This window comes from Malurus melanocephalus, unplaced genomic scaffold (genome assembly GCF_030028575.1).
Source record: "Malurus melanocephalus ecotype Western Australia unplaced genomic scaffold, MMel_1.1 scaffold_297, whole genome shotgun sequence".
In the NCBI taxonomy this organism is placed as follows: Eukaryota; Metazoa; Chordata; class Aves; order Passeriformes; family Maluridae; genus Malurus; species Malurus melanocephalus.
The window spans coordinates 215,604-227,700 of NW_026623529.1; the positions used below are offsets into that span (position 1 = coordinate 215,604).

The 12,097-nt window shown below is 45.4% G+C and overlaps 2 protein-coding genes across 2 annotated transcripts in view; one reads left to right on the plus strand and one right to left on the minus strand.

Annotated features, from left to right (window-relative positions):
- Nucleotides 1-988: 988 nt before the first annotated feature.
- Nucleotides 989-11,196, minus strand: SFRP4 (secreted frizzled related protein 4). Its single transcript, XM_057376983.1, has 6 exons — nt 9,993-11,196; nt 9,757-9,837; nt 9,601-9,666; nt 6,788-6,986; nt 3,987-4,050; nt 989-1,503 (listed from the first exon to the last, which is right to left on the minus strand). Exons 1-6 carry the CDS (start codon nt 10,591-10,593, stop codon nt 1,315-1,317), a joined length of 1,200 nt encoding a protein of 399 aa, XP_057232966.1. The 5' UTR covers nt 10,594-11,196; the 3' UTR covers nt 989-1,314.
- Nucleotides 11,197-11,547: 351 nt separating this feature from the next.
- The window catches only part of EPDR1 (ependymin related 1), a 31,336-nt gene continuing 30,786 nt past the window's right edge, over nt 11,548-12,097 (plus strand). The window contains exons 1-2 of the mRNA XM_057376964.1: nt 11,548-11,666; nt 11,867-12,046. Coding sequence (XP_057232947.1) covers nt 11,548-11,666; nt 11,867-12,046 — 299 coding nt within the window. The remainder of the gene's footprint in view (nt 11,667-11,866; nt 12,047-12,097) is intronic.

Below are 12,097 nucleotides of genomic sequence, written 5' to 3' on the forward strand. Positions count from 1 at the left end.
TGATCTTAATGTTGGTGATCTTCTTATATGTTACATGAAATTGAAATCAGAAGGTGCTATCTATGTTGCCTCATCCAAGCACACACTGGAATGAACAGCAGAAATGCCATCCTGGAGTTAAGTCAATTAGATTTGTATCACCTTTGCTGCTCTAATACCTCACACAGAAAATGGTAAGTCAGTAAACTTACAACATAAATTAAAGTATCTGCTTTTCCTATCACCCCTTCCAGAGTAAATGCCACTTTCTGATAAGCAAAACTGCAGATAGCCGGTTGCTTTGAGAAGCTTATTAATAGGGACAAGGCTGATTCATTTATTTATTTATTTATTTGGTCTCAGAAGAAGGTTAGAAATATGGTGTCAAATGATAAAAAGTTACACAAATGATTACTGAGCCACTCGAAGCCCTATCTTCTCCTTAATACTGTACAGTAGCTGTCAGTTATCTTTCGAATAAAGCTTCTATTCCAGTTTTCATAACAAAGCTATATTACAGCAAATTTGTTACTTTTAAGAATTCTACAGATCTGTTAACTTTAATCTGTCCTTTTAAAAAATACTGATTTTTCAATTAGACGCTTAAATATATTTGAAATTAGAACAACAGAAGCCAGCCTGAAGTACAATAAAAAAATTAAATGTCTGCATTGAATGCATTTTTACTACACAAACCCACAAGATCAAATACCATCACTGTCAGAATATTTTTGGTACACACATAAAAATAATCACATAATGCATACCCAGATGCTTAATGGTAAACTATGCTTTTGAACACTCTGAACAAGGGCTGTGATTCCAAATAGCAGATAGGCTCAGCTCCAGCAGCTGCAGTWGTTGCTGCCCAAGATGTTTGCCAGAGGTTAACAACCTTCTGCAGCTCCTCARCTGCCATTTCAGTGAGCTCTCAGCTAATTCAAGGACTGACTCACTGATACTACAACAGCTGAGAGTGGGARAYRCTCCATTCAGCTCTCYRAAATCTGGCAGGGAAGCAGAGCAGRCAACTGGTGCAAGGAGTCAAAACCTTTGGCAGCCAAGCTCTATCTAGGTGGAAAACCAGAGCCCAAAGAAAAGCTCAGTCAGCTGGAATATGCCTACCTCGTATTAGTGCAAACCTATGCTCTATGGCTTGCAGTGACTTGAAAGGATAAGCCAACCTTTTAACAGTAAAGTGCAGCAAAAAGGTCTATGTATAAATTGACATGATTTTTTTAAGTYGATGAGTTCCAGATGAATAAAACATGCTGACCAAGCCAGGTTGTGACCCTTGTCATGCAGGGAAAGTCCTTCCTTCTGGGAATTTCACACTCATACTTTCTTAGGGCTGATTTCTCTCTGGCTGTTTCTTGTTTTAACAGCCTTTTTGGGGCCACTGATCAGCGGGTTGGTGTTCTTGCTTGGCAGTTTCASGGCTCCACTCTGACCACTGCGTCCTGAATTCTGGTTCTTACTGCGGGCAGTTCGCCGCTTTTGTTCTTGCAGTCTCTGTTCCCACCTCTGCAGAAATGCAGAAGACAAAGAGGATGAGTTAGGGAAAGACATAATTATAATCATAATTAATCAAAGCTACCCTGAACCACTGATGCTGCCTTTAACAGGTTCKTGCTCCATATTGCAAGGCCATTGATGTGAGCATGCTATGGATGCTTGCAGGGAGAACCTGCCATGTGCTCTCGGGTGGAGGGAATTTCCACAACAAAAGTGGATAGAAATGACAATTGCCCATCTCATGTGCATGCTGCACGTGACTGCCTTTTCAGAAATCCAGGGGAGCTGGCACTGTGCCATCAAAAAGCCAGGATCAGCACCCTGGAAGTCCTCTGCGAGGTCCTTCTTTGCTGTCCTGCTGAATATGCTACCTGACTTTTTCTCAGAAAAGCATGCAGGAATCAAACTATCCTTTCACAACATATATTTAAGCRCACAGCTACAAGGGAAGATGGTATTTACTTTCTGCTTTTCCCTGGGGCAGAGAGGACTGGGCATGAASCAGCTTATGTTATGGACAGACAAACAGAGATGACCACTGAAATCACAGTGTTGAGAGTTGCAATGGCATGGTTTGAATAAGGCACTTGCAGCTTTACTCAGCAGCATCCCTGAGAAATTTTGAAAAGCAATTAGATGAACGAGCTCACAAAAGATAATAGCTGTCAGATTTTCAAACCCAAATAGTGCAGTAGTTACAAAACAGGTTTGTACAGTRAGTTTTAGTGGTTAGGTCTCCAAAACCTGGAGGGATCCATAASACAGCAGCAGAGACTGCAGTCTTTCACCTCTAGGAACAAAAATACCCATTTAAAGGAAAACAAGGTATGTAGTAGAACCTGCAAAGGGTATCACCTCTCCCCTCTATYAGTTTTTCTTCTGAAACTCCTAAAGGCCGGGGATTTACCCAGTGATCAGTGCAAGAGAAGTGCTCTCCASTTTATTTAGTACCTCTGCACTGATCTTGTTGCAACTCAAACTCTTGTCCTGGCCAGAGAAAAGACCAGTCATGTTGTGGTTATGTTAACAACTGTCTTCTGTGGTTGACAGACAGCTCAAATATTCTTTTTAAATGGTAACTCAATAAAAAATTTGGAGGCAATTCTTTAGGGATGAATGACTGGCATTAAAATAAAGCCACTGTGCTACCTAGCTCCATGCTGGATCTGTGTAATTAGGACCATTTCATGCATCTTTATAAAACAAAAACTATCAGCAGACATTTAGTTGTGTCCCACTGAAGCATGTTTAAATGAAGATTTAGTTTATGAAACTAGTAATATGAGAGGAAATGACACATGCTTTGAAGGGTATTTTGTTTGGCAGTCATGCATCTATTTGACAATCTGGAAACTAATGCCCAAATATGTTTTAAGGCACAATTAGAACTGACAAAACAGTGTGAGGAGGTGACTAAAACACACTATGTGCCAGTGACAGGCCATTAAGTTGACAACTAAGGGATCTCAAGAGTCCAAGCCATATGTCAATATTCTTCTAAATCCCACGTGGTATCCTCTGCAATTGCCATGTATTTGTTTTTGAAAGATTTAAAGCCTGTTTTCTTTTCCACATCTAGTTTTCACATAAGTAAGTGAAACGTGTATGATAGAAGCATTGAATTCAACTTTYTGAAAGAAGCTGGTCTGTAATCTAAAAGCTTCTGCTTATGGATTCCTGTATCTCTTTTGCTGCTATCAATCAACTCATAATGAAACATGCATGTATGTCCTTAAACATACATGTATGACCTTAATGTTCTGAAAAATTTTTGAATCCCAGAAATAACTTTCTTCCATCTCTAAAAGTGGGAGGAAGAAGCAGACCTTTTCTCAATCCACCCTTTCCTTCCATTAAAAAAAAGGAGCTTACAAGCAGTGAGTGATATCAAGCGCTATCCTGAAGCCCCAAAAAGCAAGGGCATCTGCTGAGCCCGYCATGTGCCACCCATGTCTCTATACTATACAATTTCCTTCCAGTGTGTMCTGAATCCAGAGAGACAATGCCCAATATCTTGCGTTGGTCTTAGTAGGGAGTACCTGGTGAGAAGTGCGTCTCCAGACTGCTATCTTTAATGCAGCAAAAACCCTGAATCCAGTGAGGTGGATTTTAACTTCCTTTCTTATCTAATGTGGGATATATACCCATCAGCATRTCACCTTCACTTTTGTATCATCACTGCTTGAGGTAGCAGTGATATGAAAGAAATTCCTAGAGACATTACTGTAAGAAACCAGAGTTCACATGAAGATCATCCCACCAGGTAAAACAAAATAGAAATAGAATTTTAGAGTCCCTAAAACATAAGATTAAAATTTTCAAATTTTCACTTAGACTTGTGTAATTATGAGGTCTGAAAATGTTCAGGTGAACATAATGATAGAGAAGTTACAGATAGCTGAAAGCCATCAAAGTAACCAATACTGAGGTAAAACAAAGGTGTTTAACCTTTTATCAAGAGCATCAGCATTATTTTCTTGGGTTGCATTTACCTTAAATCTTCTGTTTAGCTGGTCCTTCCATTTTTCAACCAGACATCCATCAAGAAGCATCAACCTAAAAATTAAGAAATAYACACAAGTTATAGATGTTTTTTATTTTACTTCCTGAGACACCAKTCCAGATGATTTAACACAGACTGGGTTGAAATGCACCCACAGGTACTGGTACTGATAGTTTTTATGTATGGGATGAGGGTATATCATATATCCCTCTGTGTGTTTGTGCAAATAGTAGATTAAACTAATGAATTTTACTTCTGAATTAAAAATAAAAAGCAGATGCTTCACATGCACCAGTTAATACAGGTCACCTGCAAAATAATAATATAATTATTTCAGCACTTACAATTGTATCCATTTCTACCTATAAATAYATGAAGATGTTTCCTACATCTAACTCCTTAATGAGTGTTTTAGGATGAATTTGGAAGATGTATGGTTAGTGATATTTGCCTACCAATGAAATCTGCCTAGCTCCTGCATGAAAACATTGAGTCTAGGTGTTATGAAATGAACAAAACAAAAATATTACTATTAAATGTATATGCCTTAAACAGCTCCTGAAAAAGTTTCTTCTAAAGCAGTCTGATGTCACATCCTCTATGTCCCAACCCAGAAAGAACTTTTTGGGGTTTTTTTTTGTTTTGCTTGGTTGAGATACCAGGCCTTAATATCACCTAATATAAATTTCACTCTTTTTTTTTCTTTTTTTTCTTTCTTTTCTGGGGATTTTTACTTAGACACCAGCATTGGCTGGAAACATCCAAACATCATTATAAATGCACACAACATCATGCAGCACTGCTTTGTCTGATGATTAAACAGCACAGCAGGGCCTGACCTCCAGTTTCCATGAATAGCGYTGCTGCTCGTAGCAGCTCAAATACCCTGCAAAATGCCTCTCGTAGGCATCTGCCACCATGCAGCCAGTTTGACCAGACAGAAGGGAGGCCTCACATGAGAGTAAACCCTGAAGAACTAGGGTTTGCACAACAATATGTTGTACATTTCCTTTTCTTTCCGAGGACAGAGTAGAGATTGATCCTAAGGCCACGSTGCTATGAATGAAACCACAATATGGGGTACATCTGGCTCAGCTTTGGTTCAGGTAAAATTATCCAGTGAGGCTCTAACCCYAACAACAGGCAGTAGGTTTTTTGCCATTGACTGCAAAGGAGATACAGCTTCCACCCATTTTGCCTCTGTCATTTAAAAAAAAGGACTGCTGTAACTCAAAACCTTCTGTTTGCATGCCACTGAGTTCAACAGGAAGCACATATAATAGTTTATGTTTCTTTTTCAAATCCATTTTAGTTCACTATATGAAATTAAAAACCTCAATGACCTTTCAAAACCATCACAAGATATTTAGTGAATTGTGGTTTTTTCCGTAATAGCGGAGATGCAGATTGTGATCTTTGACTTTTGAAATCTCCCTTTCCTAGTGGCCTCCAGAGGATCCTCTCCAACAAAGCTCTGCAGCCCAGAGCTCCTCCATCGYAGTTTTGGTCATGGTCCTTTAACGTGAGTCAGAGCTTGTATCCCTAAAATGACTAACACGAGTATTTGTGAAATACTCCAGACCTGGAGGTGCAAAGCGCTGGGCAAAAATAAAATACTGTGCTTGCTAGCTCACCAAGAAAAAAAACGTTAAAGCAATAAGGTATCAGATGGCAATATTTAGAAACCTAAAGACCTGTAAAATGCTTTTCATATATTAACATAAAACTCATCAAAAATATGGATATGACCCATCACATCCTGCAAGTAAGTGTTCTGTGGTCCTTACAAGTGTGCATGACCTATTGACAGCAACATCACCATATGCAAAGCCAGCCTGCACATTTTACAGACAGCCCTGCCTCCAACCCCAACACACAGGCCCACACAGGACCTAAAACACCACAACCTCTCCTGCTGGCATCTGCTGCTACTGGTGCTCTTGGGGTGCTAACGGGGCTGGGATGTCCCCTTCCTGCCGCAAGGAACCAGGGAGAAAAGGGAGCTGTGATTCATCACTCCTTCCCCTCCAGACCAGCATGCTGGATTTCCTTCCATGCCTGGGGCTAGGCTAACTGCCAGATGAAAGGTCTGGTAAAGTTAGTTATGTTTTGTTTTTTCTTTTAATCATACAGCAGGACTGGAAAGCTGCTCTGAGACTATTTACTTTTCATCTGCCATCCGGGAGCTGGAGCTCCAACAGCTGCAGCTTTGGCTGGTGCCGGTACAGCTGTGGGATCAGAAACATCTCGCTGGTGGAACTGATCCAAAGTATGGATAAGCCAGTGGAGAAAGCCTGGCTGTGACTCCAGCAGCTCTGCTGACAGATGATGTGCTTCATCTCCTGCCCTCCCCCTTGGTGAGGCAGCCCGATACCTTCCTATTGGTCCTGCTGACACAGACCTTCATCTACAGCCACCATTGGGCTTGTTGCACCTGAAGCAGCTCATCCCTATGGAAAGTGGTCCTGGAAAAACACTCCCAAGCTAGAGGTGCCTGAAAGGCTGTATGATGCCTTAAGCAATATGCTGTCAGCACTAATGCCACCAGATTTCATGCTCTTTGTGTGAGCCAACTTTTGTAAACATCCCACTGTGGCACAGAGCTGAGGCTGATGGAATGGAGAAAGTCAGCTGGGACTGTAACTGGAACGTGTAGCATATATGTRTGAGCTATCCTAAGAAAGACTATCAACAAAACACATCTGTGATGAGGAAAGGAGCTTTGCTGATCCCCTTCCCATCTCTCACAGCCAGCTCCCACACCTTCTGCACCACACGTCCAGGGCTCACCTTGAGCGCCACTCATAACACATGATGAGAACATCCTGCTTCGGTTGAAGAGGCGGGCACTGGCAGGAGGAATTTGTAAGAAGAGGCACTTGGGACAGAGGAATTGGTGTTGAAGACTTGAGTATGTCTTTGACATCAACCACAGTCGTTATCTCATTGCAGTTCCCTCTTTCTACGCTTTTCACTTTAGCATGAATAACTGCAAATAGAAAAATAGACTAGTGAGAACAATAAACACTCTTAGAAACTTAAACACATCTCCAAATTAAATAAAACATTAACTTGGAAGCTGTTGCCTTAGTGGTGAAATTAGAACGGCTTCTGCATGTGTGGGCATGAACAGTGGCTTGGAATAACAGAGGCCTGATCTCAATTTGGTTTTCAGTAGGACTGTTGACAACTGTGAAATTAAACATGTGCTTAAATTTTTGCCAGATCAGGCCAACCAATCTTGCCTGGCATCACACACATAAACAGCTCCTTCAACTCAAACTTGAAAAACCCTTTGAATAAATCTGACCCATTCTCCAGCCACCTCTGGCTATTTCTGATTAATGAATAATTTACCTCACAGTGAGTAGTCATTAATTCAATAGTCTTTTCAATAATAAAATAATTTCCTGTAGATTGTAACCCGTAACTATGGTCTTCTCTTACATATAACAAGGAAGGGAAGGCTTGAGTAAAAAGCAAAGAGGYTTAGAATTGCCATAATTTACTTGAGCTACACTTTTTTCCACCTTTTGCTTTTGGATTCCACACCAGTATTGAGATCCTCCTATAAACCAGACACTAAAGCAGGTTCTTCTGACTCTGAATACACAATTATTTGTATTTTTACYTTTCATTGAGGAAAACTGCATGTCTGCATGGATGCAAGAAGGTGAAACCCTAGATTGCTCTGAAATGATCCCTGGCTAAGTTTGTACCAATGARCCCTGGCAGTACCTACCACTGCAGCATTTCATCCCTTCTCTCTTGCGAGAAATACCAGATCCGATAAATTAAATATGATTTTTACATAAAGGACTTTGTCTCTAGGAAATGTTAAATTAGGATGTGTTTTACTGTCCAAAAACTCTTCCATGAAAGATGCACGAGAAGTGTGGGAGCACAGTGATCAGCCTGCATCAATGCTGCCCCTGCCAGCCACCAGGTCAAATGCCTTCAAATGAACCTCACAACATCTGGAATAAACTTCACACATAGAAAACAGAAGACCAGCACTTTTAATGTGGTCTGGGGTTTATGTCCTACCTTTATCAGGATATGTATAACAGACACAAAACACATGAGGAATTTCAGTTTTGGATACTCACAATCCATTTTCAAKTCTGATTGGTTCTGATAGCTAAAAGTATAATTTGCCTGTATGCCTTATTTTAAAGAAGTTGAGGAAGAAAGTTATTTTCAACTTGTTAAATCTTGGCCCTGAATTCTTTTTCCATATAAATAGGTTTCTTTATCTCAGAGGATGCTGAATAAAAATTTACATCTCAAAATCAAAATCTTGATTTAACAAATTCAATGGAATTAAATTTTGGACCCCAGCATACAAGTTTTACTCAAGGAACACTCCCACTGAAATCACTAGAATCAGAATTTWCATGACTAACACCTGTATTTCATTTTGGAACAGTCATTTTATATCACTATTTTTTCATATATTTCAGACAATTGTGGAAGCTCATTGTTCCACCTAAACATATCACTGTGTTGTACTGGCACAGACCAAGGAATTATATTAAAAGAATATGTCATATAAATGCACCAAAATAATATAAAAAAGAAAAAATTGTAWAATTACCTAAACTAGATGTTCAGATTGATTATCATCACCAAACATGCTAACAAAGAAGGAAATAACTACAAACTTGCTTTCATTTGATATCAAACAAATAGGAATTGAACCATATAATAACCCYACTGCAGAAGAACTGGATAAATGACTTGAAAAAAAAAACACCACCAGAGAAAAACCCATAAAGTGCAAAATGCAACAACACTTCATATTAAATTCATAGTTAATAGGGGGTTTCTATTGACATTAGAGGCATTTAATCTGGCATTTATCTAATCTTAATTAGAGTTCTTCCTGACTCACACCATCAGAAAACTGAGGCAGGGGRAAGCCAAGGGGGAAGAGGGGTGAATACTTATTTTTATTGCCAATATGGCATGCAACATAAAATAAAACTGTTGGCCATCTCCTTGGATGTGCAAATTGCACAAATTGTCACTGAATTCAATTAATCTCTGACAATTCTGCACCAGATGGAACACTGGCTAGTAAAGTAAAAGCATATATGAATTTTTAAAAACTTTTTACTTTCCTGCAGCTGGTACACATTTACAAGTTTTATTTGGGTAGCAAATCCCTGTTTATTCTCCCTGCTGGATGKAAACAGGAGCTGGCCAAGTGGTCACACTCACATCAGACGTAATTGCCTTTACTGGAGTGTCCTTTGCAGCAGCAATCCACCCTTTCTGCAGAGCAACCTGTTGGTGCCAGAGCACATTATCCACATTTCAGCGCTTTTGTCAGAAAAAGCGCTGATGTCACACCATCATCTGTGTGATTGCTACTACTGCCTGCACGTGGTGTRTGCTGGAGGGCGATTTTGGAAGAGGAAAGCCACGTATTCCCCGGCAAACACCCWCTTGGAAAGGCTGTGCTCGAGCCATACGTCTCATGCCACACTTGCTGGATGGGGCCCGGTGTGGGTTCAGCACCCACACAGAGCTGTCTAACTGCAGGCACACAAGGAGGGCGTGGGACAGGCAAAGTGAAGCATTTTGCCCCATGTACTTACTGTAGCTGTAGTTCTTGGCCAAGTAGTTTGACAGCGTGGGCTTTGTCTTTCTGCACCTGCACCGCTCTTCAAAGGAAGAGAAGGGAGAAAGGTTGAGAGATGTCAGAGGGACCCTGTCTCCGGGGAGATGGAGGCGGGGGGTCGTCCAAGGCTCACCCTGGCCGCGGCTCCTGCAGTCAGGCTCCAGGGGTCTGTCCGGCGCCATAAAGCCCTGTGTGAAGTCCGTCCACTTCACATCTGCAAACAGAGGTGCGTCAGGGAATGAAAGCTGTCGGAAGAGGCTCCAGGACTGGAGCGTGGGGGTCCCGCAGCCCCCCCGTCCCATCCCGGGGCGTCCCGCGGGCGTGGAGGGAATCCTCCCTGCCACCGCCCGCTGCCCCCAGGCTTCTCACCCTCCGGCACGTCGGTGACGATGGCCTCTGGGGAGATGCAGACGCCGCGGTCGTAGACGGGGAGGTCGTCGCAAGCCAGGCTCTCGGGCCAGCTGTGGTTGTAGCGGCGCATGATGGGCTCGCAGCCGTCGCGGGCGCGCTGGCAGACGGAGCGGCACGGCTTGATGGGGTCGTAGAGGAACTCCAGGGTGCAGATGGGGGCGTACATGGCGCAGAGGAAGAAGGGCAGGACCGGGCTGCAGCCGGTGGCCACCAGCTCCTCGTACTGCTCGATAGCGAGGACGGCGTTTTCCTGGGTGCTGTGGTGGAGGTGGTTGGGCATGCGGGTGATGTTCCAGGGCATGGAGCGGCACATGGGGATGCGCACCGCCTCGCACGGCGCGCCCTGCGCCCGCGGGCTCACCCGCAGCCACAGGGACACCGCCACCAAGGCGCGCAGCATCCTCTTCCTCCTCCTTCTCCTCCTCGTCCGCCGCCGCCCGCCGCCGCCCCGCGGGTCCCGGCAGCCGAAGGCGCTCAGCGACGCTGCCTCCCGGTGCCCTGCTGCAGTCAAGTCGCGGGAGCCGCCGCGCCGACAGCCATGGACATCGCGGGACCGCATTTATACCAGTGGCACGAGTGACGTGGGGCCGATCGCGCTCCCTTGGCAGCCCCGCTCCTCCAGGGGGTGGGGGGTGTGCGTGTATGTGTGCGTTTTGCTGTGCAGGCACGGTGACATCACCTCCACCCCGTTTAATCCCCCGGCGACATCACTGCGTCTCTCGGCCGCCGCTCCAACTCCGTTTCAGTTTTCATCTGTGTCATAAATTCCTTCAGGTGGAAGGGGAGGTGGRGGCGAAGGAAACCCAAATCACACAGTTCTGCCGCGGGGCTCTGCGCTCCGGCGCGGGGAGAGGGAAGGCGACGGTGCGGATCGCAGCTCCTTCTCGCGGGRCTGAACTTTGTAAACCGCCTTTTCTCAAGGGAGAAGAAACTTTTTGCGGGCTTGAGGGAGCTCCGGCAGCTGTTCCCGACGCCTCCAGAGGGTTGCAGAATTCCCTCTAGGAGTCGGCGCGGACGGGGAAAGGCGTGAAGCGGGTGGTGGCGGACAGACCGGGTAGTGGCTCCTGGCCCGGTTTGCTCGGGACAGGGGAAGCGGTGGCGGCCGAGCCGAGATGGGAGCGGGCGGCGGGGCCGGGGCAGCGCGGGGACGGTGTGCGGCTGCTCTGCGAGCAGTGAGCCCCCCGCTCCGCTCCCCCCTCCTCTGCCCYCACCAATCGCATCTGCACACGAGTGGAAGAAGGAGTTTCAGACTTTTTCCGAGCTGTTTTTTATTTTTCTTTCCTTGGTGCTCCACGGCCACGCGCTCCTGGTGCAGCGGAGTGGCGTGCCCACGCGGGGACAAAGGGGTCCCTCGCACCCCACCTATTCTCCCATGCACGGGGAGACCTACGGGCCCTGTCCTCACTCTGGGGAAATGCTGCTCCCCAGTCTTTGATCGACCCGCTGAGAAAAGAAGATTAACTCAGTGACAGGTTATCCCAGTGACCTGAGAGAGCCCCAGCATGGTGCAGAGATGGCAGCGGGCTTGCCCCCGCCTGGTACTGCGGTTCCACCGGTGTTCCCCCTTGAAGATGCAGCAGAGCTGCAGAGACGGAGCATCAGTGGGGCACAGGCTTCCCCCTCCCTTAGGAGGTGAAGAAAGTACATCCAGAACAGGCAGAAAACAACAGCTGTAAATCTAAGCGGGCAGTGGGAGATGAAGGAATGCGTGTGATGAGGGAATGCTCGGTGACACTGTCCATGGGGAACCTGAAATTSCCCCCTCGAGGGCAACATTAAAGCAGTTTGACCCAGCAGGTCCTTCCTTTTCGCGTATCCCCTCCCTCGCCAAGCTCACGCAGAGTGCCCGGGGCTTGGAGCTCGCACTGCTGCCCCTCTGGGCACCCCTCGCGGAGCAGCGGGCACGGCCAGCGTGCCCAGACCCTGCGGCTGCGGGGAGGCCGAGGGTGCCCGTGGCCTGTGACTGCTCTGGAACAAGGGCGCTGTGGCGGCAGCCGCCTCCGGCCGCCGAGGTGATGCGGGTTTGGAGGCGGGCCGCCCCCGCCCCCGGCGCAGCCTGCCCG